The 26971-nt window shown below is 42.3% G+C and overlaps 1 protein-coding gene across 1 annotated transcript; it reads left to right on the forward strand.

Annotated features, from left to right (window-relative positions):
• The first annotated feature begins 1004 nt into the window (after positions 1-1004).
• On the forward strand, positions 1005-26464 carry LOC112265595 (sacsin). The gene is made up of 6 exons (XM_024443072.2): positions 1005-1090; positions 6970-7081; positions 7263-7409; positions 7555-9037; positions 9176-9267; positions 13448-26464. The coding sequence occupies exons 2-6, from the start codon at positions 7018-7020 to the stop codon at positions 25021-25023; spliced, it is 13362 nt and encodes a 4453-aa protein (XP_024298840.2). The 5' UTR covers positions 1005-1090; positions 6970-7017; the 3' UTR covers positions 25024-26464.
• The last annotated feature ends 507 nt before the right edge of the window (positions 26465-26971 follow it).

Here is a 26971-nt window from a genome sequence, read left to right on the forward strand (position 1 = left end):
ATTCATGCCTGTTTTAATCAGATTGAAAGCCCTGCCCTCTCTGTCAACCTTTTACATCTTTTATTTTGTGCTATTATTATACACATCTCATTGGTGCAACAAAAGGACATTCATTCATTCACAAGGTTAAATGAAAAGTTCATTTCAGTCCTGGCCTAGTACCTGACCTGTGTTGAATTTAGTTGTTGATTTTTACATATCAGAAACACAATATTGTACAAACCATGGCCAGCAAGAAAAGTGACAATCATCATTAGTCAGTCAGTTACAGTCGTGTAGGACTGCTTGTTCGTGTGCCAGAAGTGCTGAGCGAAATGAGTGACGCTGCAGATGAGGGGTTTCACCTTGGAGATCGAGAGATAACATACTTCCTGTAAGCCTGCCTGCTGCTGGTGCACATCCAGCCTGCTCTGCTCAGTATCGATCCTGTTAGATGCAGAGTGGGATTGTGTATCACATTGACACCTATGCAATAACACCACCCCAAGATTTAGCCTGGTTGACAGTCGAATGTTCTTTATGATGCTGTGAAGGCTGTTCAATTTAATGGTCATGCATTATGATCATAGGCTGCTACTATGGCAGCGAACAAATAAACAAATGCGATCTGATGTGCAATTCACGATATTTATCAGGTTGTTTCATCATTTGAAGCATTAATATTTAGGGTTTTGTATACAAGATGTACATTATAGTTCCAGTGCAGTTACTAAAGCTTAAGGACAAGCATATTGTATAGTACTCATGGTGTGTTCTGTCTCCCCCTACTTCAGCTGGATGACAAAGTGCAGATTGGGACCCTGGTACCCAGGGGAAGCCCTGAAGTATCCGTGACACTGGAGGGAAGGGGCCTGAAAGGGGGAGGTAAAATAATAGATAACTGGAAATAGTTCTGGGATTAATTCATTCTTACTTCTCACATAGGTGTTCATAATCCTTTAGTTTAGTTCTACATGTGTAGTATATGTTTTACATGCCGTTCTATTGCCGTGCTATTTTTACAGGGCGGTTTGGACAGACGACACCACCATTGGTCGAGTTTTTGAAAGATATCCTAAGGAGGTATCCTGAAGGTGGACAAATTTTGAAAGTAAGTTCAATGTATTAATGGTGTCTAACATACGAGTCCTTAGTAGTCCAACACGTGGATTCATTGATGGTGATGATGAACAACCATGTCTAATATTATTACATCCAGGTAAAGGTGATTATACTCTTGAGAGGAACACACATTGGCTGTGGGGGTCATGGCATTTTTTCCACCGGTTATTGTCATGCAAAAGACTGCTTGTCTCATGGAAATTGACCGTTAATTAACATAACCAATTTAGAATATCTATGCCTCCATTCATACAAGCCGCTTATGTGCGCCTGTGGAACATCTACGTTTAAAAAAGTCTAATAAAACAATTGAATATACACAATCACAAAAAATCCATTATTTATTTTAGTCAGGTCTAAATAAACATTATGATATGAAGAAAATGTATTTCAGAAGAACAGAATATGAGTTGGCCTACACTGTGGGCCTACGTTATCTGTCTATGCTCCATGGCATTGGCTGTAGGCTTGTTCATTAGCTGACAAGATATGCTTCTAAGTTCCTTCAATTTAATCTTGTCTTTACTAATATGTCAAATTACTTTCAATTTAGAATGGCCCATTGTAAAATGGGCAGGGGAAAAAATACATGTCATCTGTGTGCACTCGAATCGTGAATGGAGGCCAAGCGTTTTCCCCCCTGTCCGTTTTGTAGTCTACTTCGGTTTTTATAGCGGATTTGTACTTAATATGAGCAGCTGAAAAATAAATATAAGTACACTTATTTCACTCCAAGCATCAGCCACTGTTTGAGGAGCATGCTCTCTCTGCCTGAAAGGTGATATTCCGACCAAACTCTGTATGCCATGGGCTCTCCAACCTTGTTCCTGAAGCTACCCAGTGCTTAATTTCGGAAACAAAGTGAAATCTATTCGGGAACATCGATAGTAACATGTTTTCGCAAGGAAACATATTTCACTAAACTGTTGACAACCGGTCTGCATGCTCAAGAAATGTTTAAAAAAGAAGAGGGGGAAAAGGAAGCGCATGATGGCGTGATATTCTGTATAGCTAAAGATAATGTGCCACCCAATTAATTATTCAAATATAAAATTCCCTATTACTAGGCTATTCAAAATTAAATACAAATGCACTAATTGTAGACTAACTGTAAGCCGCCCTGCACAATCAATGAACCAACAGCATCGCCCAGCATCGCCCAGCATCGCCTATACGTTCTCTCCCAGACTCACAGATAGAAATGTTGGAGTGTAGCATAAGGTAACCAGTCCATCCAGTGTACATAATGATACAGTCCACACTCAAAGCCAATTACTCTAATTTGTTTAACTTCGGAGTATTGGGCTAGACCAGTGACAGTGCATTCGGGAAATTATTCAGACCCCTTCACTTTTTACACATTTTGTTATGTTATAGCCTTGTTCTAAATTTATATAATTGTTTTCCCCCTCATCAATCTACACACAATACTGCATAATGACAAAGCAAAAACAGGTTTTTCAAAATTGTTGCAAGTTTATTAAAATAAAACAACTGAAATATCACATATGCATAGGTTTCAGACCCTTTACTCAGTACTTTGTTGAAGCACCTTTGGCAGTGATTACAGCCTGAGTGTTCTTGGGTATGACGCTACAAGCTTGGCACACCTGTATTTGGGGAGTTTCTCACATACTTCTCTACAGATCCTTTCAAGCTCTGTCAGGTCTCCAGAGATGTTCGATCGGGTTTTCATCAAGGATCTTTCTGTACTTTGCTCCGTTCATCTGTCCCTCGATCCTGACTAGTCTCCCAGTCCCTGCCACTGAAAAACATCACCACAGCATGATGCTGCCACCACCATACTTTACCGTAGCGATGGTGCCAGGTTTCCTCCAGACGTGACGCTTGGCATTCAGACCAAAGAGTTCAATCTTGGTTTCATCAGACCAGAGAATTTTGTTTCTCATGGTCGTGAGAGTCCTAAGCGGGCTGTCATGTGCCTTTTACTGAGGAATGGTTCCGTCTGGCCACTCTACCATAAAGGCCTGATTTGTAGAGTGCTGCAGAGATGGTTGTCCTTCTGGAAGGTTCTCCCACCTCCACAGAGGAACTCTGGAGCTCTTTCAGAGTGACCATTGGGTTCTTGCTCACCTCCCTGACCAAGGCCCTTCTCCCCTGATTGCTCAGTTTGGCGGTGTGGCCAGCTCTGGGAAGAGTCTTGGTGGTCCCAAACTTCTTACAGTTAAGAATGGTGGGCAATTCCTTCGACCTCATGGCTTGGTTTTCGCCCTGACATGCAATGTGGGACCTTATATAGACAGGTGTGTGCCTTTCCAAATCATGTCCAATAAATTTAATTTACTTGTTGTAGAAACATCTCAAGGATGATCAAAACAGGATGCACCTAAGCTCAATTTTCTCATAGAAAAGGGTCTGAATACATATGTAAATAAGGTATTTCTGTTTTGTATTTTTAATACATTTGCTAAAATTTCTAAACTAGTTTTTATTTTGTCATTATGGGTTATTGTGTGTAGATTGATGAAAAAAATACAGAATTTAATACATTTTAGAGTAAGGCTTTAATGTAACAAAATGTGGAAAATGGGAAGGGGCCTGAATACTTTCCGAATAACCTGTACGTACCAAAGACATCTTAATCTAACTGCACTGTCCAACTTACAGTAGCTATTACAGTGAAATAATACCATGCTATTGTTTGAGGAGAGTGTACAGTTTTGATCAGGTAAAGTTATTAATGAACAAATTAGGCACATTTGGGCAGTCTTGATACAACATTTTGAACAGAAATACAATTGTTCATTGGATCAGTCTAAAGCTTTGCACATACACTGCTGCCATCTTGTGGTTAAAATCTAAATTGCAGCTGGGCTAGAATAATACATTATGTTCTTTCTCTTTTATTTCAAAGATGATGGTATAAAGAAAATACAAAATAACGTTTTTTTTCTTTGAATTATCTTTTAACAGATCGATTGTTATATTCTCCAACATTCCTTTGACATTTCCACAAACTTCAAAGTGTTTTTCTTTCAAATGGTACCAAGAATATGCATATCCTTACTTCAGGGTCTGAGTTACAGGCAGTTAGATTTGGGTATGTCCTTTTAGGGGAAAATTGAAAAAAGGGCAGGATCCTTAAGAGGTTATTAAATCAGTTTTGTTTTAGGTTTTTCTGCCATGTGTAATATGAGGTAGGCTATATATTGTACATATAAGGGCACAATCATAATTTTTATTACGTTTTTTTGTGGGGATTCGGTTAAAAAACCTATGCATATGCTGTAATATGCGTATGGATGTTTTTGAATTAATCATCACCTTAGAAAGTCCTGTCCATTTAATTTGTTAGGCTTTGAAACAACATCCACAACAACCATGTTTTATACTGTTTAAACCTGCTGTTGAACTGCTTTCTTCAAATTGATCATCACAGTGAGGTGAGTTTGATAGGCCTGCTGTTTTGATGATAAGTGTTTGATGTGATTTTCCATTTAATTTGCATTGATGTCAGAGTGGTTAGAGGGACAATAGAGAACTGAGTAGCAGGCCATTAGGAGCTGATGGTAGTTAGCACGTTGGGTACTACCGAAAGCATGTCCAGGGTGCATAAAAGGAGATTACCATGACTCAATGGTCACGTGGAATTTTACTGAGTTCATGACTCATGACCGTCAGTGTGGCGTTAATATGGTCACTGCAACAGTCCTAGGTTTGGATCCGAAAATATGCCTGACACTCTCTCTCACTGTTAGACAATTGAAGCTCATTACCTAGCAACCTTCCACTCATTTCACACTGCCATGGAAGATGCAATACCTCTGGGGGACGAAAAGGCTCCTTAAGGTTGAACCTTGCCGTGAAGTTGATGGTTCAGAGGCTCTCTAACTATGTAATAGTGTGATAGAGAAAAAATATCAACAACCACAATACACTGTATGCAATAACATATTTCTGTATGCATGTTTGTGTTTACAGTACCAGTCAAACGTTTGGACACACCTAGGCATTCAAGGGTTTTTCTTTATTTTTACTATTTTCTACATTGTAGAATAATTGTTAAGACATGAAATAACACATAACACAAGACTGAAATAACACATATGGAATCATGTAGTAACCAAAAAAGTGTTAAACAATTTATATTTGAGGTTCTTCAAAGTAGCCACCCTTTGCGTTGATGACAGCTTTGCACCCTCTTGGCATTCTCGAACACCAGGAATGCATTTCAATTAACAGTTGTACTTTGTTAAAAGTTAATTTGTGGAATTTCTTTCCTTCTTAATGCGTTTGAGCCAATCGGTTGTGTTGTGACAAGATAGGGTTGATATGCAGAAGATTTGGTAAAAGACTAAGTCCATGTTATGGCAAGAACAGCTCAAATAAGCAAAGAGAAACAACAGTCCATCAGTACTTTAAGACATGTATGTCAGTCAATCTGGAAAATTTCTAAAACTTTAAAAGTTTCTTCAAGTGCAGTCGCAGAAACTATCAAGCACTATGATGAAACTGGCTCTCATGAGGACCGCCACGGGAAAGGAAGACCCAGAGTTACCTCTGCTGCAGAGGATAAGTTACCAGCCTCAGAAATTGCAGCCAAAATAAATGCTTCAGAGTTCAAGTAACAGACTCATCTCAACATCAACTGTTCAGAGAAGACTGCGTGAATCAGGCCTTCATTTTCAAATTATTGCAAAGAAAACACCACTAAAGGACACCAATAAGAAGAAGAGACTTGCTTGGGCCAAGCAAAACGAGCAAATGGCATTAGACTGGTGGAAATCTGTCATTTGGTCTCATAACGGAGGAATTGTGATGGTGTGGGGATGCTTTGCTGGTGACACTGTCAGTGATTATTCAGAATTCTAGGCACACTTAACCAGCATAGCTACCAAAGGATTCTGCAGCAATACGCCATCACATCTGGTTTGCGCTTAGTGGGAGTATTATTTGTTTTTCAACAGGACAATGACCCAACACACCTCCAGGCTTTTTAAGGGTTATTTGACCAAGAAGGAGAGTGATGGCGTGCTGCATCAGATGACCTGGCCCTCCACTAACTTTAAGCACCAGCTGTCAGAGCCGCTCACAGATCACTGCACCTGTACATAGCCCATCTGTAAATAGCCCATCCAATTACCGCATCCCCATAGTGTTATTTATTTTATTTATTTTGCTCCTTTGCACACCAGTATCTCTACTTGCACACTCATCTTCTGCACATCTATCACTCCAGTGTTAAATTGCTATATTGTAATTATTTTGCCACTATGGCCTATTTATTGCCTTACCTCCCTTATCCTACCTCATTTGCACACACTGTATATATACTTTTTCTATTTTATTATTGGCTGTATGTTTGTTTATTCCATGTGTTACACTGTTGTTGTTTGTGTTGCACTGCTTTGTTTTATCTTGGCCAGGTCGCAGTTGTAAATGAGAACTTGTTCTCAACTAGCCTACCTGGTTAATTAAAGGTGAAAATAAATAAAATATCACCCGACCTCAACCCAGAGTGAAGGAAAAGCAGCCAACAAGTGCTCAGCATATGTGAGAACTCCTTCAAGACTGTTTGAAAATCATTCCAGGTGAAGCTGGTTGAGTAAATGCCAAGAGTGTGCAAAGCTGTCAAGGCAAAGCGTGGCTACTTTGAAGAATCCAAAATATAAAATATATTTTGCTTTGTTTAACACTTTTTGGGGGGTTACTACATTATTCCATATGTGTTATTTCATAGTTTTGATGTCTTCACTATTATTTTACAATGTAGAAAATAAAAACCCTTGAATGAGTAGGTGTCCAAACATTTGACTGGTACTGTATTTATGTATGCATCTTAATGTTATAAAACAAGGCCCTGAACCTTTAAGTCGTTTTAAATTAGCTCACTGTTTTTCTCTGCAGGAGCTGATACAGAATGCTGAGGATGCTGGAGCCACAGAGGTTAAGTTTATGTACGATGAGAAAGAGTATGGAGTGGAGTCACTTTGGTCACATGACATGGCTCAGTATCAAGGTAGGTTTTAGTCATTCTCACAGATTATTCAGTTTACCAGATATAGGGCCATTTTTGTTTTCAGTAATTAAAGTTTCAGTGTCGTGAGATATTGTGCTGTTTCGTTGGTTTACAAAATATCTGAAAACTGTCATCAAGATTTATCTTATTTGGATGATTTTATTTCATGTTTTGGTTCTAGGAACGGCCTTGTATGTGTATAATGATGCAGTGTTCACGACTGAGGATTGGAATGGAATTCAGGAGATAGCAAGGAGCAGAAAGAGAGATGATCCTTTGAAAGTTGGACGATTTGGTATTGGGTTCAACTCTGTATACCACATAACAGGTGAGGCATTTATTTAAATATTATTTTACCTGCATATGAGTAAGGTGATTAATCAGTATTATGTTTCAAATATCTTTCAATCTGTACTTTTTTTAAAAGTTACATTTAATCAGTAAATTAAAAAAATATTGTTTGAATGTTTCAGATGTCCCCAGTATATTCAGTGGAGAACAGATCGGCATGCTGGACCCTCACCAGACGCTGTTTGGTGCCCATGAGTCTGGGCAGTGTTGGAATCTGAAGACAGACATGAAGGAGATCACAGAGCTCACTGACCAGTTTGCACCCTATGTTGGCTTATTTGGAAACTCCGGTAAAACTATCAAGGACGGCAGCTTCTCTGGAACTCTGTTCCGCTTCCCCCTCCGCATTAAACCCTCCCAGCTGAGCGCCAACATCTACAACAAAGAGAAGGTGCTGGAGCTCTTCGAGTCTTTCAAAGCCGACGCTGACACAGTTCTTCTCTTCCTCAAGAGTGTTCAGAAGGTCTCCCTGCATGTGCGTGAGTCAGACGGTACAGAACGCATGCTTTTCCAGGTGACCGCAGGAGAAAACCCAGAAGACAAGCTAGAGCGTCCTAACTCTCTAAAGACCCTGGGCCTGGCCACAGACAGCTACAGCAACGGAGTGCCCAGCGGTACTGTCACGTGCGCCACCTACCAGGTCAACATCGAGACCCAGGACGAGACAGCCAAGGAGACCCAGAGGACCACCTGGCTGGTGTGTAATGGAGTGGGGGGTCGGGGCTTGTGCAGTGACTTGGACTCCCTGGCAGATGACCTGAAGTTCATCCCCACCATCGGCATCGCCCTTCCTCTCACCCGCATTGATGAGGACAAGGGCGCCACGTCTGGTTTCTCAGGGCGAGCGTTCTGCTTCCTGCCTCTCCCCCCTGGAGAGGAGAGCCTGACGGGGCTGCCAGTCCACGTCAGCGGCTTCTTCGGCCTCACAGACAATCGCAGGAGCATCAAATGGCGGGAGGTGGACCAGTGGAGGGACCCTGCAGCGCTCTGGAATGAGCTACTCATCGTCACCGTCATCCCCAGGGCCTATTTCACCCTCATCATGGAGGCCATCAAGAGGATCCAGACCAAGACGGACCAAGACTTCCCCCTCTCCCCCAGAGGTGCATATGGGGCCTGGCCAGACCCCAACCAGATCAAGCCTCGCTGGAAGCCCATACTGGAGCCTCTGTTTCATGACTTGCTACAGCAGCAGGTCATCTACTCTCTCACTAACAGCTGGATCCAGGTGGATGAGGCTGTGTTTTCGGAGCTGGACACTGATGTGCACACCACAGAGATGGTTATCAGCTACCTCCAAAGCTCAGGGATGCAGGTGGCCAGGGTGCCTGCTGCTGTGGATACGGTTGTGAACACGTACGTGACTGGTCCTGCCTCTGTGAAGAAGGTGACCCCTCCCCTGGTGCGGCAGGTGATCAGGAAGGCCAAACACAAAGGGTCCTCTCAGGAGAAACTGCTTCTGCTGGAGTTTGTCCTCAGCGACAATAGTTACAGCGACCTAATTGGTCTAGAGCTGCTGCCGTTGCAAGATGAGACATTTGCAGCGTTCTCCTCCTCTGTCAGTGATAAGGATGCAGTTTACATTGCTTCAGAAGAGTACCCCAGGTACAGAATTAAAGTTCTGAGACTTTCTCTATGCCTTTTCAAAACCACATAAAGCCTCAAATTTGAATGCAACTATTGTTGACTGTCAGCAATATGCTAGATTGCAGCCTGAGTGTGTACTCTCTGTTTTGTGTTAAGGTCTCTTTACCCTGGACTGGAGGGACGATTCATACTGGAGGGCATTAAACCATCAGTTATGAGCAGCCTGAAGGATGCAGCCAAAAGCAGAGGTAAACCCCCACTCAGATGTTAAATGAATATCCTTTTATTTTTATATTTGGTATGTGTGTCATCGGAGGAGCCACCTTAGTCCTATTATTACATTTGGATACCAACATTATTTCTAGGAAATAAGATCGATGAATCTTGAAGACATGCACTCTAAACTGTAGCTCAACTTACAGTAGAAGGGTTACACGGCAGCTTCATTGACTTCACTGCCTAGTTCATAAACTCAATGGCTGTGGTCTGTGAGGGATGTGTAGTAAGGTTTGTAGCCAGGTAGTAGTAACGCCTGGTCATCCCATTGCCCTGCTGCCCCCTGTGGGACATTAAACCTGGTGCACTGCTGATAGATCATACATAACTGCTGAGTGCGTGTGTGAGCTGGCAGATGGGGGAGTTGGTTTTGTGCCTCACATTCCACTCACTGCTATCAGATCCTGGACATGCTCGCTCCCATACCCAACCTGGAGTTTGCCAAAAGGGCCAGGAGCCAGTCGGGGAATATGCTGAATTTTTTTATTTGTCCATTAAAGCCCTATGCTGCACGGTCCAGATAAAACAATGTGTCCACATCCTGACCGCTATGTGTGAGTAAAACCATTTTCACAGTGTGTATAATCTGGACATAATATGGCATTGAAGGATTCTTTGTATTGAGCTAGTTGTCTGTGAAACTGTTGAAAGGTCTAGCCTGGGCAGAGAGGTACACGTCATTCTGACTGCCAGTGGTAGGTAATATGAAGGGGTAAGGCAATAATAGGCTGCTCTAACTGTAGCCATTGCATTTTTGTAAATAAGCATTGTGGATTAATTTGGAATATTGCCTTTCAGAACAAGACTGGAAACCTGAATAATATTGATCCATTATCAGATTTATCCTTTTAGGTTTACGAGTTGACACGGTTCTAACTTTCTACTCAGTCATTTTCCTGATGCCTCTCTGGCTCTCTGCTGGTCTGTCAATGCCACCTCATAGCTAGGACATCACTTTGGGAGCTACTGCATGTATCAGGGATTGTACTATCCCCATTACACTTCATTAAGTGGGTCACATAGAAGGTTGTCTCACACAATAGACCCTTCACACATAGCCATGCAGACCGGCATTTGTATGAACCTCAGCCAGAGACACTAGAATTCCCCTACCTCAGCTGTGTTGTATGATCGCTGCCCTACAATAGCTGTTACAGGCATTGACTGTCTGCTACTGCAGCTCTGTAACCTGCTGCTGCAGCCTGAAGGCCTACCCCACCCAATAGGGCTCTATGGGCTCATCCTCAGAATTGCCAACTCATCATCAGAGTCTCTTGGTAGATTGATTGTATCCTCTGCTATCAATGCAAACTAGTACTTCAAAGTAAAATCCAGTACAGTTACATTTTAAAATAAAATGTATACAACTAAAATGACAATTTGATTTGTGGGAATCAGGGGATGTAGTTACATTTAAATTTAAATGGTTATCAACGTGATAACCTACATGTTTAAAACATGTACTTTAAATGTAATTGCAGTGCAACAATTTCTTTGGGGGTGTTCAGGTAGGTACTTCGACGTGTTGTGTTGTGTCCCGGAATCATTTTTGACATTAACCCAAACCAATACACTGCTTTTAATGGACACTATGCAAACTCTAATCCAATCTATATCATACATTTAATGTGAACAGTAGCTAACATTGCCTCAACATTGATAAAGACAATAGAATACCTTTGTGGAAGTGAGAGCATTTGAAAAATGATGTTCCCTTCCATCTAATTGGAAAAATGTCCCATTTCATAGTGCCCATATTGTGTTTGTATTGGTTTAGCTGTGTGAGTTCCCAGAAAAGTGTCTCTGGCAGTGTGAATTCTCACTGGAACGCATTTTGTCTTTGCTCATTGCAGGAATCTTTGTGTATCAGTAATTTAGTTAGAACTCATTATAGAATTGTGATGTGACACTGTGAGTCTACTAAATATTAGTTTACAATTGGCTCTTTCATCCCCCTCCGCTCCCCTATAACGATTCCCTAGGTCGTTGCTGTAAATGAGAACGTGTTCTCAGTCAACTTACCTGGTAAAATAACGCATAAATAAATATAAAGCATATTAAGTGTGTGTTATGCTTGCCATGCTGTGCATGGTAACTTAATGTAGTTGTCATGTTTTGCTGTGCTGTGAATTTTTTGAGTGTTGTAGTTAATCAAAATCTATTTACTAGAAATATTTGTAATGAAAGGGTTGTAGTTTGCCTAATTGAGCCCATATGGTCTTGATAGAAATTATCATATTTTATTTAACTTGATTTTCTAATGTTCTGTCGATCCCTACTACATTGCAGAGCCAAAATGCAAATATATCTTGTTGATACAGGTGGTGTTGATGGGAATGAACCTGGGGCTGTGCAGTAAAGCTAATAAATCACCTACCATGCCTGCAGGACAAACATTGTTAGATTCAACTTTGGGCTTCTATATACTGTGCATTCGGAAAATTCAGACCTTTTCCACATTTTATGAACATTTACAGCCTTGTTCTAAAATTGATACAATTGTGTTGTTTCCTCATCAATCTACACACAATACAATGACAAAGCAAAAACAGGTTTGCAAAAAAGTGCAAATATAACATTTACATATGTATTCAGACCTTTTACTCAGTACTTGAGTAAGAAGTACCTTGAGTAAGGTAAGATTAAAGCCTTGAGTCTTATTGGGAATGACGCTACAAGCTCAGCACACCTGTATTTGGGGAGTTTATACCATTCTTCTCTGCAGATCCTCTCAAGCTCTGTCAGGTTGGATGGGGAGCGTCGCTGCAGCTATTTTCAGGTCTTTCCAGAGATGTTCAATTGGGATAAAGTCTGGGCTCTGTCTGGGCCACTCAAGGACATTCAGAGACATGTCCCGAAGCCACTCCTGCGTTGTCTTGGCTGTGTGCTTAGGGTCGTTGTCCTGTTGGAAGGTGAACGTTCGCCCCAGTCTGAGGTCCTGAGCGCTCTGGAGCAGGTTTTCATCAAGGATCTCTCTGAACTTTGCTCTGTTCATCTTTCCCTCGATCCTGACTATTCTCTCAGTCCCTGCTGCTGAAAAACATCCCCACAGCATGATGCTGCCACCACCATGCTTCACTGTAGGAATGGTGCCAGGTTTCCTCCAGACTTGGAGCTTGGCATCCAGGCCAAAGAGTTCAATCTTGGTTTCATCAGAACAGAAAATCTTGTTTCTCATAGTCTGAGAGTCTTTTTAGGTGCCTTTTGGCAAACTCCAAGCGGGCCATCATGTGCCTTTTACTGAGGAGTGGCTTCCATCTGGCCATTCTACCATAAAGGCCTGATTGGTAGAGTGGTGCAGAGATGGTTGTCCTTCTGGAAGGTTCTCCTATCTCCACAGAGGTACTCTGGAGCTCTTTCAGAGTGACCATCAGGTTTTTGGTCACCTCCCGGACCAAGGCCCTTCTTCCCCGATTGCTCAGTTTGGCCGGGCGGTCAGCTCTAGGGAGAGTCTTGGTGGTTCCAAACTTCTTCCATTTAAGAATGATGGAGGCCACTGTGTTGTGTTCTTGGGGACCTTCAATGCTGCAGAAATGTTTTGGTACTCTTCCCCAGATCTGTGCCTGGACACAATCCTGTCTCTGAGCTCTACGGACAATTCCTTCAACCTCATGGCTTGGATTTTGCTCTGACATGCACTGTCAACTGTGGGATATTATATAGACAGTTGTGTGCATTTCCAAATCATGACCAATCAATTGAATTTGCCACAGGTGAACCACAGTTTTTTTTATTTAACCTTTATCAAATGGTAAACATCTCAATGATGATTGATGGAAACAGGATGCACCTGAACTCAATTTCAAGTCTCATAGCAAAGGGTCTGAATACTTATGTAAATAAGGTATTTCTGTTTTTAATTTGTAATAAATTTGCCACATTTTTTGAAAAAACTGTATTCGCTTTGTTATTATGGGGTATTGTGTGTAGATTGATGAGGAAATGTAATGTAATTGGAATGTAATGTAAATTGGAATGTAATTGTAAATAGGAATGTAATTGAATCAATGTTAGATTAAGGCTGTAACGTAACAAAATGTGGGAAAAGTCAAAGATCTGAGTGCTTTCTGAATGCACTGTATGTAGTTCCTGTAAATGATCATTGAGAAAGTTATTAAGATTTATATTAACTTGTATGTTTATCTTCTACAGGAAGACCCTGCACTCAGGTACAATTGCTAACACCTGAACGGTCAGCTCGACTCATAAAAGAGATCCTCTCAACAGTCTGGCCTACCAGAGACTTCACAGTCCAGTGGGAACCTGGGAACCGAGAGAAGAAGCATCCTACACATGCTTGGCTAAAGATGGTTTGGAAGCATCTGTATATTAACTTTGCTGATGACCTTAGTACCTTTGAAGACATGCCTTTGATCCCAAATGTGCCCCTGGTGGAAAATGTGAACTCAATCGAGCTCCATCGTCTCAAAACTCCATCCCCTATTATCATTGTGGATGAGGAGGAGGCCCCACTCTCTGAAAGCCTTCTTGAAATCATGAAAAAACTTGGAGTAGTAGTAATGAAAAGGTTGGACCTGTGTTTGCAGCATCCTCTACTGAAGAACTACATCCATCCTTCATCTCCCAGTATGCTACTGCAAATCATGGACAGGTCATCAACCCAGAGAGTCGCCAGCCTGGTCTCATCTTTCTCTAGCAAACAGAAAGTGGCACTGAGGGACTTCCTGGCAGGACTGTCTGACATTACAGAGAAAGAGAAGCGTATCCTCCTGGAGCTGACCATCTTTGAGAAAGTAGGGCCTTGTTCAGAGAAAGGCATCCCAACATATACCTCACTGAGAGGAGCCAGGGCTTTACACCATACTGCCAAGTATCCACCAGATGTCAAACTATCCATCAATGTTGTGGGCTGCAGTGATGAGGCATCGATTCGTCTCATTAAGATGCTGACCGTGGAACAGGTGAAAACCACTGAATGCTTGAAGTTGGTTGTTCAAGACATGGAGAAAGGGTTTTACTCAAAAGAGGATATCAGTAAAATCATGCTCTGGGCCCTTAAGCATCTGTCATTCCTAAAGAATGAAAACAAAGCTGTGATTGGATGGCTTTCGGCTCTAAAGTTCATTCATACATTTGCAGGGAAATCTGTTGCTGCTACAGACCTTTTTGACCCTGAGCTGGAGATTTTACAGAATCTGTTCTACATGGAGGAGAAGAATAGGTTTCCCACAAATACATATGCATCCTCTCCTGATATGCTACATTCACTGAGACAACTTGGACTTAAAAGTGAAGTGCAACTCAGCGAAAAAGATGTACTTCATGTGGCACAGAAGATCGAGGAATTACAGGGTGGCAACGAGCCAGAATGGGAACCAGTTATACAGAAAGCGAAAACACTGCTGCAAATTCTGAATAGACAAACCAAGCTGGTCAAGTCTTCAGAAGCTCAGACATCCTTGCAAAAACTGAAATGGGTGCCAGTCTGCAAGGACAGACCTGTAAATTACCCAAAGTCGCTTGCCTGGATGGGAGACACCCATAACATCTGCTCATTCTCAGAAATGTGCGATATATCCCATGCAGTGCTGGTAGGCTCTTCAGTTGCACTTGTGGAGCGCACTTCTTCCGGCATGAAGAAGGCCCTGAAGTTATCTATAGAGCCACAGATTGATCAAGTGTTACAGCATTTAAAGGCAGTGAATGACTGGCACAGATCTCAAGCATTTACCACAGAAGACTGGTATCAATTCCAACAGATCCTTATTGAGATTTATGATTTCATGCAAGCACACCTTGAAGATGCAAGAGAGGCAATGAAGTCACTGCCATTTGATTGGGTGTGGACTGGCAAGACCTTCTCATCACCAAGCCACACAGTTCTAAAACCCATTGCTGACCTAGATTTGCAACCCTACCTGTACTCTTTGCCAAAGACCATAGCAAAGTTTCACACACTTTTCAAATTCTGTGGTTCGGTTGAAGAGGTTGTCCCAAACCATGTCTTCGATGTGATCAAAACAGTAAGGCAAAGGTGTGAGGAAGAAATGACACAAGAAGAAAGTAAGCATGATCTCCTCCTCCTGATAAATATTCTGAGATGGCTGTATAACAGTCACATTTCTGTGGACATTGACATGCATGTACCAATCCTTTGCTATAAGGATCCAAGCAAACTGGCCATGAAACCCATTCACGAATGCACCTACTGCGACATTAAAGTGGAGGATCTACATGACTTGCTTGATGATACATCAGAACCCATTATCTTAGTCCATGATGACATCCCCATGAAAACAGCAGAATGGCTTAACGTACCATGTTTGAGTACAAGACTGATAAACCCAGAAAACCTTGGCTTTGAACAATCAGGCCAACGGGAGCCTCTGACAGTGAGAATAAAGAACATTCTAGAAGAATATCCATCTGTCGCAGATATTTTCAAAGAACTTCTTCAGAATGCAGATGATGCGAGTGCTACAGAGTGTAGCTTCCTGATAGACATGCGGAAGAATATTGACATTCGAGAGAACCTGCTTGACCCTGGCATGATTATATGCCATGGCCCCTCCTTGTGGTCATTCAACAATTCTACATTCTCTGACACTGACTTTCTGAACATAACAAGGTTAGGTGGGTCAATGAAGAGATGTGAGGCAGACAAAGTTGGCAAATTTGGCCTAGGTTTCAACTCAGTTTATCACATCACTGACATCCCCATCATAATGAGTAGAGAGTTCATGATCATGTTCGATCCAAACATCAACCACATCAGCAAACACATTAGAGACCGGTCAAACCCAGGAATCAAGATCAACTGGAGCAAACAACAGAAACGGCTACGAAAGTTCCCCAATCAATTCAAACCCTTCATCAATGTCTTCAATTGCCAACTTCCTCTTGCACAAGAGTCTCCGTACAAGTACGATGGAACACTGTTCAGACTCCCCTTCAGGACTGAGCAAGAGGCATCAGTGAGTGAAATCAGCAGTGTCTACTACAACACCCCAGACATCTACTCCCTTGTTGATGAGTTCAGTATATGTGGCCACCGGCTCATTCTCTTCACACAGCATGTGGGCTCCATGGTACTGAAGTACCTGAAATATGAAGAGCCCAATCCAGCAGCAGCACAGGATGTTGTTACTATCAATAAAAGTGTATGGTCATCCAAAGCTGCATATGGGCCTCTGAGCATCCTGAAATCTGCAGCAAAAGTCATGAAAAAGGTTGCAACCACCAACAGGGTACCGGCTGACACTCCCAAGTCTGGCTGTATCATACGCATTGTGGTGGAGGAGTTTCACAATGTGTTCAAGCGCATAGTTGATCTCCAGTCACCCCTCTTCAGAGGTTCAGAGGAGGATCCTTCCTCATACTTTGAAATGGCTGCCAAAGACGGAAAGAACAGAAGACTCACAGACGAAATGCCCCAAAAGGCAGTTGATCTTACAAACTGGCTCATTTGTTCATGTATGGATGTGACCGAAGCGCTAAAATTTTCACTTGGTGAGAGTGGAAAACGACTTGGACTAGTGCCTTGTGGGGGTGTAGCTGTTCTGCTCTCAGAGGAGGAGAATCGAAAATGGACAGTGAAGGCAAACACCAACCACACCAACCCGATAGGAGAGGTGTTTTGCTATTTACCTCTCAGAATCAAGACAGGCTTGCCAGTTCATATAAACGGCTGTTTTGCTGTGACATCTAACCGCAAAGAGATCTGGAAGACGGACACCAAAGGACACTGGAACTCAGTGTTCATGAGACATGTGATTGTCCAGGCATACATAGCAGCACTCAATATGCTGCGTTCAATGGCAGAAAGTGGAGAACTACTTGACTACAGCTACTATGTAGCATGGCCTGATCCAAGTGTGGTACACGATGACTTTACAGTGATCAGCCAAGGAGTCTACCAAGAGATTGCCAAAGGGGGTGACTGTGACCATGCAAAGGTTTTCTCAGATGGCAAAACCTGGGTATCAATCAAGTATGTCAGATTCCTAGATGACTCCTTGCTCAGTAGACCAGACATTGGTCCTGCTGCTTTCAAGATTTTCCTAAAATACCTCAAGAAGAGCAGCTCGCAAGACCTCTGTGCTGTTGAGCTGCCTGAATGGGTCAAAGAAGGTTTTGATGATGCTGGATGCAAAGGGAAGCTGATAGAGAACACCCTGACAGAAAAGCAGTTCTTCTTAGATGTCTTTTTCCCCCATATCCAAGACATCGACAACGAACTTCGTAATCCCCTAATGCATTATGTCTTGAATGACAAACTGGAGGAATTTGCATCAATTCTTAGGGAGACTCCATGCATCCCATGCTCTGGCCCCAATCAACAATTAGTCTTACCATCCAGACTAATCCATCCAGAAGGAAGAGTTGCAAAACTGTACAACGCTGATGATGGAAGATTTCCAGAAGGAACCTCGAAAGACTACATGAATCCAGTGTGCTTGGTCAAGCTAGTACAGCTGGGAATGGTCAAAGATGACCTCTCTTGGGAGGATTTGATTGATCGTGCTGAATCTGTGTTCGATCTAAATGAAAATGATCACACTGCTGCATGTCTTCGGAGCAGCATTATTCTCAGTCTCATTGATGAGAAGCTGAAAATGACAGACTCAGGAGCAGGTAAACTACTGGAGAAGCTACAGGACATAAAGTTCCTTCCTTTTCTGACAAAGCCCGCAGGGTTTTCACTACCATGGCATGGAAATACATTCCCCCCGTCCACCATGTTTTCTGCCAAAGAGCTCTTTACGACTGACCACCAGGACACAGTGTGCTTGATGAAGCCCATCCTTAATGAGAACTCTCCATCTTTCAAAGGGTGCGGCCCGATCACATTGGCTGTAAAAGACTCTCTCGGATTGATAAGAAAGCCAACAGTTGGACTAGTTGTCAGTCAACTTAAGGAACTTGCTAAGTCATTTGACGGAGTTACTTTATATCAGGAAAATATTACCAATGCCTGCTACAAATACCTACATGAAGAAATGCTCCAGGATGCCAAAGCAAAGACAGAGATCAATGAGGAGCTGAAAACCTTTTGCTCCATTCTGGTGGAGAACACTTACGTTGAGCCCTCCAAAGTTGCATTCTACCAGAACTTTGATGCAGCACCATATCTCTACCAGCTTCCCAACAAGTACAGAAACAGTTGCCGTGAGCTCTTTGAGAATGTTGGGGTTCAGTCAAGCTTCACAGTTGAGAACTTTTCAGCTGTCCTTGAATTAGTGAAACAGGAGTGTGGGAGAAGAGCACTCTCTGAGGATAGCTTTCAGCTCTCTCGCAGAATCATTAGTGAAGGAATATGGGGCTTAATCAGAGACAAAAAACAAGAATTCTGCCAAGCCACCTACAGGGAAATTCTCCTTCCTGACATCCATCTTACACTGCAGCCATCAAAGTCTCTGTGTTACAATGACTGTCCTTGGATCAAAGTCAGAGACACAACTGTGAAATATTGCCATGCAGATATTCCAAGAGAGGTTGCTGTGAAATTAGGAGCAGTTCCCAAACGTCACAAAGCCCTGGAAAGGTATGCCTCAAATATCTGCTTCACTACTCTTGGAAGTGAGTTTGGACAAAAAGAGAAACTCACAAGTAGAATTAAAAGTATTCTCAACGCTTACCCATCAGAAAAGGAAATGCTAAAGGAGCTCCTGCAGAATGCAGATGATGCTAAAGCCACTGAAATCTACTTTGTGTTCGATCCAAGAACCCACCCCACAGACAGAATATTTGATGACAAATGGTTGCCAATGCAAGGCCCATCATTGTGTGTCTACAACAATCAGCCTTTCACTGAGGATGATGTCAGAGGAATCCAGAACCTAGGAAGAGGAACAAAAGAAGCAAACCCTGGCAAAACTGGACAATATGGCATAGGATTCAACTCTGTGTATCACATCACAGACTGCCCATCTTTCATGTCAAACAATGACATTCTTTGCATCTTCGATCCACATGCACGATATGCACCCGGGGCGACATCTGTTAGTCCGGGAAGAATGTTTAGGGACTTGGACTCTGACTTTAGATCTCAATTCTCTGACGTGCTAAATCTTTACCTGGGATCTCATTTCAAACTTGAACATTGCACAATGTTCAGATTCCCCATACGCTCAACAGAAATGGCCAAAATATCAGAGATCAGCTCTGTTCCTGCATCAGACAGAATGGTGCAAAACCTTCTGGATAAACTAAAAACCGATGGGGCAGAACTCCTCATGTTCCTCAACCACATGGAGAAAATTTCCATCTGTGAAATAGAGAAAGCCTCAGGAGACCTGAAGGTGCTATACTCTGTGACTGCTAAAATCACAGATGGTGACCGTCTAAAACGCAAGCAATTTCACACATCAGTGGTGGATAGTGTGACAAAAAGGAAGCAGCTCACTCAAATTCCAGTCCAACAGATAACCTACTCAATGGATATAGAGGACTCCGATGGCAATCTAACAACTTGGATGGTCTGCAATCGATCTGGCTTCTCCTGCATCGAGAAAGTCTCAAAGAGTGTGATTTCAGCCCACAAAAATGAAGACATTACTCTCTTTCCACGTGGAGGGGTGGCTGCATGTGTAAGCCACAACTACAAGAAGCCCCACAGAGCATTCTGCTTTCTGCCCCTTTCAATGGAGACTGGCTTGCCCTTTCATGTTAATGGCCATTTTGCATTAGATTCTGCCAGGAGAAACCTATGGCGGGACGACAATGGAGTAGGAGTGAGGAGTGACTGGAACAACAACTTGATGACATCGTTGATAGCTCCTGCCTATGTGGAGCTGTTGATTCAGCTGAAACGACAGTACTTCCCGGGACCCGATCCCACCATGACTGTGTTACAGGGAACACCAATTCACATCGTTAAAGACACTTTGAGGAAATTCCTGTACTTCTTCCCAGTCAACAGACTTGACATCCAGCCAGATTGGTACTGTCTTGTCAAAGCAGTTTACACCTGCATTCATGCTGACCTGAAACGTCTCCTTCCTGTCGTTAGGGCTCCCCACATTGACAACACAGACATGCACTCTGCCGTATACATCTCCTGGGTGAACACATCCTCTGCCAACAAAGGTCGTGCATTCTTTGACAATCTACTGCAGGATGAACTTCAACATCTGAAGAACACAGAATACAACATCTCCTCACGCAAGTCTGTTGCAGAAAACATCTTCCGACTCAAGGCCTTGCTTTCGGATGTGGGCTTCAACTTGGTCCACAGTTGTGATGAAACAGCAAGTCTTTACTTCTGTTTGGATGATGCAGGCATTCCTGTGAGCTATGTTACCCCAGAGGATGTACGAAGATTTCTCCTCACATTCTCGTCCCCAGACACATCTTGCCAAGTTGGGAAACTTCCCTGTCGACTCCAGCAGTCGAATTACAAGCTCTTCCACAGCCTGAAGCTTCTGGTTGACTACTGCTTCAAAGACGTAGAGGAGAATGAAATCAACATAGAGGGGCTACCACTGCTGATGACAATGGACAACATACTCCAGGTGTTTGATTCCAAGAAACCAAAGTTTCTGTCCACACACCACGAACTGATCTCATCAAGGAAAGAGCTGTTCATGAATACACTGTACATAAAGTACAACAACATCCTGATGAATTCAGGTGTTGCAAAGGTCTTCGACATCAGCAGTTTTGGGGAACTGTTGAGTTCTGTTCTACCACGTGAATACAGAACAAGAATCCCTGTGAAGTGGAGAGACAGCTACGCCAGTGAGTCTTGGCTGAAAGGTGCGTGGAACTTCATCAGTGAGAACATTGCAGTCAAGGAAGAGCAGGCAGGCATCAAACCCAATTTCGAGACTGTACTTGAGCTACTGAAAGACTGGGCTTTGCTGCCAGGAATCAAATTCATGGTTTCAAGCAACAAGCTGGTTGTCCCTGATCACGATGTGTTGCTTCCCTTGAGTTTGATAAGCGCAGCTATCTTTCCAAATGGGCAAAATGACAAAGTCTTTCACATCATAATGAAAGGGGGATGCATTCAGCTTGCTGTCAACAAAATATGCTTCAAAGAGAATCCTGTCCTGCCTTTTCTGGCACAGCATACAGCAAACATAGACAATCCATCCAGCATCCTCAAAGCACTGGAGTACATGATTCAGACGGCAGCTTTCAAAACAGGAAGCTTAACTGACAAAGACTTTGAGGCTCTTCTGTTGTACTTCAACTGTAATTTGATCAACCTCTCCCAAGAGGACATTCAAACTCTGAAATTGCTCCCATGCTTCAAAGCAGTCAGTGGCAGATACATCAGTATTGCAAACTTTGGGTCATGCTATGTTCTGGCAAAAAGCATTCCCTCTGCAGATATGGAAAAATGGGCCCATACAACATCCTTCGCCTTCCTTGCTGACAATCCACAATTGAAGGAACTGTACAGTTTCCTTGGATGTTTCCCAATTGATGATCTGGAAGTCTACCTGAGGCATCTCCTTCCAAAGTTTGACAGCCTGTCATACGATGCAAAAATTGAGCACCTTGTATATCTGAAGGAGAGACTTTTGGCAATGGAGGAGTCATGTGGGATGAAGGATCAGCTGTATGACAAACTGGAAGGTCTGCCATTAATCTATGACCACACCAACAGACTCAGGTCTACCAAAATGTTCTACGATCAAACTATAAAGGTGTTCGAAGTGATGCTCTCTCCAAAAGCATTCATACCCAATGACTTTTTCAAGAAGGTTGAGCAAGTGTCAAAGCCAAAAAATGGAACAGCATTTCTCACCTCATGGATCACATTCCTAAGGAATATAGGTCTCAAACACATTGTCTCTCAACAGCAAATTCTCCAGTATGCAAAAGAAGTCAGCATCAAAGCTCAAACAGAGAACTGGTCCAAAGAAAAAGCCCAAATGATTGTTGATGTTCTCCTTAACCACATATTCAATGAGAGGACAGACCTATTTGTTGGAGCTTTCCTCAAAGAGCTGTCAATGATAGCATTCCTTTGTCCTGAGCGTGCACCCACTGAGCTGATCCGGCTCCATGCTCAATTCCAAGAGATGAATGGCACTCTCCCTCTGATACGTTTCAGTGAGTCTCAAGTCAATCCAAAATTCAAACAAACTGATATCATTCAATTGCTATGGACATCATGTCCCATTCTCCCAGAGAAGGCCACACCAGCAGCCATTAAAGACCAGGAGGGAAGCACACTGACTGGCCAAGAACAACTGGACTTAGTGCTGCAGATATTAAGTGTCAACTTGGAACCCCCCTTGGACAAAGTGATAAGCAACTGCAAAAATATCTGCAACATATCCAATCCTGACGATGACATGGTGAAAACAAGAAACAAAGTCTTGAGATCCACCTACGAATTTCTCAATGCAGATAAAAGAGACTTTCGCTTGCAGCTACTAGGGGTGAGTTTTGTCATGGTTGAGGAGGGCTGGAAACTTCTAAAGCCAGAGGAGGTTGTTATCAACTTGGACAATGAATCTGACTTCAAGCCATACCTATACAAACTACCACTAGAGCTTGGCATCTTCCATCAGATGTTTAAGCTTTTGGGCACAGAGGATGTTGTATCAACAAAACAATACGCTGAAGTGCTGTGCCGCATTCACAGAAATTCAGAGGGTAAGCAGCTCGATCCGAATGAAATGAGAACTGTGAAAAGGGCTGTCTCAGGGCTATTCAAAAGCCTACAGAATGACCCAGTTCAGATACGCAAAGACCTTGAGAGCCTCAAAGATTTTATATTTTACCTGCCAAGTCACGATGGTAGATTAACCAAATCCAACAGTTTAGTGTTTGACGATGCCCCACATTACAAGAGCAGAATTCAGGGTAATGTAGGTGTTCAGATGCTTGTGGACATGAGTCAGTGTTATCTTGGCAAGGACCATTCCTTCCACACAAAGCTGATCATGCTGCTCCCACAGAAGCTAAGGCCAAGACTCCTGAGTAGTATCCTCGAGGAGCAACTGGATGAGGAGTCTCCCAAAATGTGCCAGTTTGGAGCTCTCTGTTCGCTTCAGGGTCGCCTTCAACTTCTACTGTCATCAGAACAGTTCATCACAGGACTGATACGAATAATGAAGCATGAAAATGACAATGCATTCCTTGTGAATGAAGAAAAAGCCATACGATTGTGCAAAGCACTTTGTGAGGGATTGAAGGTGTCTTGTTTTGAGAAACTCCAGACGACACTAAGAGTGAAAGGTTGCAGCCCTATCCCACATAGCCGGAGTGAAACTCTTGCCTTCCTGAAAAGGTACGGGACAGCTGTGATTCATCTCTACATCCAACACTCAGACAGCAAAGACATCAATTTTCTCTTAGCACTGGCGATGACACTAAAATCTGCAACAGACAACTTGATATCTGACACCTCCTATCTAATTGCTATGCTGGGCTGTAACGACATCTACAGAATCACAGAGAAGCTGGACAACCTTGGCGTCAAGTATGACTCCACAGAGGCCTCAAAACTCGAGCTTCCTCTCCCTGGAACACCCATACCAGCTGAGATACACCATATACTCCTTATGGATCCAATGAATGTGTTTTACCCAGGAGAATATGTGGGTTACCTTGTGGACTCTGAAGGAGGGGATGTCTATGGTGGATATCAGCCCACGTACACGTATGCCATCATTGTTCAAGAAGTAGAGAAAGATGAGGAGGACAACCCAAGCTTCCTTGGGAAATGCTTCCAAATTGACATTGGATATAGTGAGTACAAAATAGTCAGTTCTCTTGATCTGTACAAATTCTCTAGACAAGAGGAAAGTACTCATATCCGAGACAGCAGAGCCCCATCGACTCCAACAACCCCCCAAGAATGTCAATCTCCTGGTCCTGGTCCACGATTGGTGCCTCCCCTTTTTACTAGAAAGGAAAATCACAAAGTACCTCCCACAAAACAATCTCCCAAAAAGATAAGACTTAGTGCATTGCCAGAAATCCTAAAAGATATGACTTTAGTTATTGAGCAAGCTTGGAAACTCGCTGAAACGGAAAGGAAGAAGATCATTCGCCGGTTGTATCTCAAGTGGCATCCGGACAAGAATGCAGAGAATCTAGACGTAGCTACAGAGGTCTTCAAGCATTTACAGAATGAAATCAACAGGATGGAGAAGCAGACTCTGACAGATCAGCAGAACACTGACCGAGCATCCAGGAGAACTTTCTCAACTTCTTCCACCCGCTTCCAGTCAGAGAAGTTTTCATTTCAAAGATTTTACACATCGTGGAACCAAGAGGCAACAAGCCATAAGTCTGAGAAACAGCAGTTCCGGGAGCAGTTCACTACTTATGCAGGTTCATCACATTCTAATCGCTTCTTTGTGCCCCCGACCTTCAAGTCTGTTGGCAATCCTATGGAAGCCCGCAGGTGGCTCAGGCAAGCAAGAGCCAACTTTTCTGCTGCACGGAATGACCTTCACAAAAATGCCAATGAGTGGGTGTGTTTCAAATGCTACCTAGCTACGAAACTAGCCTTGATAGCTGCCGACTATTCTGTCAGAGGGAAATCAGATAAGGATGTGAAACCCACCTCACTGGCACAGAAAGTGGAGGAGTACAACCCACAGCTAGCAGGACTTGCCAAGGATGTCAACATCTTGGAGGGATATGGTGTGGACAGCCTAAGAACTCGCTATCCTGACCTCTTACCCTTTCCCCAGATCCCCAATGACAGATTCACGTCTGAGGTGGCAATGAGAGTGATGGAATGTACAGCACGGATCATCATCAAACTTGAAACTTTTGTGCAACAAAAAATCTAATTCTGCCATGTGATTGGAACATATTAGACCATTTAAATAAAACAAATATGCATAGATCCACTGAACAACAGAAGATTATAGTAGCTGTGTGCAATACTGATTAGTATATTATTGTTTTGAGGCAAAATGAAGTATCCAGCTGGCAGCTTAGATATGCAGCACGCCAGTACCAATATTGGTTCTGTGGCCAATGCATAATGTATACATGTATGGCTCTTCATATCCTAACAACAAGCTGCCTGAAAGTAATTTGATGTGGCTGAACCATTCTACAAAGACATAAATTATCTTTAGCTGCAATGCTGTACATACAAATGCCCCAGCAATACTTTTTTTAACCAAAGTCCCATGTTGAATATATTTGCTCTCAGATAATTGAGTACAACTATGCTGCTTTTTTACTTGACCTTTTATACAAGTATATTTTTCCTGCCATTTGTCTGTATTTTGTTTGTTACCATCTATAAAGTCAAGTTTATTGATTCTTGACAATTCTCTCATGTTGTCACTGTTGTCATGCAGTGTGTTCTATTTGCAACATCTGAAAATCAACCAACACAATTACAATCCTATTTGTACTTTTAAAATGTCATTTTTATATTTTAAAGGTGGTTTATTTTTTATTTCTAATAAGTTGTAAATGTTCTGTATCATAGTCTTTGCTTGTAAATGGACAAAGCCCTATCTGAAAACTCCTCCGGTTCTTGCACTTGTAGAGTGCTTGTGACACCCCAGCAGATTGGGAGAAATAGACTGAATGGAAAATTCTGAATGTTACTTCTAGCTTTCATGCATCTATACTTTAGATTCTGTTTTATCATCATTGACTGTGTCTCCACTGAACTGTTTGTCGGTTTATCATACTTTGAATGGTGTCTTTTAGGAGCACAACTGTACACTACATCTACTGTAATTATCTGTATGCTGACGAGTATGTATGATACATCAGGTACTTTTTGTAGTACTCACGATAAGTAAGCAGTTACTTGCTTTGAAAACGTCATGGGTCAAAATGATTAATTACGGATTGGGCTGACCAAAATGATTTAGGGCAAGAATTCATCCTTAAGAAAAATCTTGATTACCATAACGAAGATCCATGGTGTTCTATAGATAGGTAATGTAACACATGTTTATTTTGCCAAAGTTGAATCAAGCTCTGTTTCATTTGGTTGTCTGATCTTTTCATATTAGAGGAATATTGCAGGTGGCATCCTTGTGTGGTGCCTGTTTTTGTTAATTTTCATGAATGATGTTTGGGACTAGAAATCCACTGGCAACATATTGTTGATACACTAAAAAGACATGTTTTTTTGTGTTTTTTTTCATATGTTTAATGCCAAGGGGAATCCTTTGAAGAGATCTTTGACAAACTTTAGCAGAGGAAAATGTAAATCTTGATGTATGCAGTGCCACAGTTAATAAATTCCCCCCACGTAAATTGAGTCAACCCTCCTTCTGTATAATACATAACCAGTATAATACACTTAATGGTAACCTTAAAAGTGAGAATCTATTAAATAATTAAAAGGTACAGTTGCTGGCATCCAATTACATACATATATATGTTTTGTTTAATTTGAACTGTAATAGCGTAACTAATGAATTGGTTATAACTGGAACAGGAATTAAGTTCAAACACTGGAGAAGTAACAAGAATGTATGGGCATGTATTCTGTGATTATAGGCAGTGGCATGGGATTGTCTATAGACATGTAAACAAAGAACAGGAAATACTGCATGTTTGGCTATTGCCTCTGAGCCATGGCTGGGGAATTTTCATGATGTACTACTGTTGCAGAGATGCTCCACTAGAGTGCATCACTGCTATACATTATGCAAGAAAAGTAATACGCATTGGACATCACTGTAGAAAAGCTTCCAATCGATTGTCACAAGACAGAAATAATAGGATGATTATGGAACTTTCAAAATAAAGACATTATCC

Source organism: Oncorhynchus tshawytscha, linkage group LG13 (genome assembly GCF_018296145.1).
Source record: "Oncorhynchus tshawytscha isolate Ot180627B linkage group LG13, Otsh_v2.0, whole genome shotgun sequence".
Lineage (NCBI taxonomy): Eukaryota > Metazoa > Chordata > Actinopteri > Salmoniformes > Salmonidae > Oncorhynchus > Oncorhynchus tshawytscha.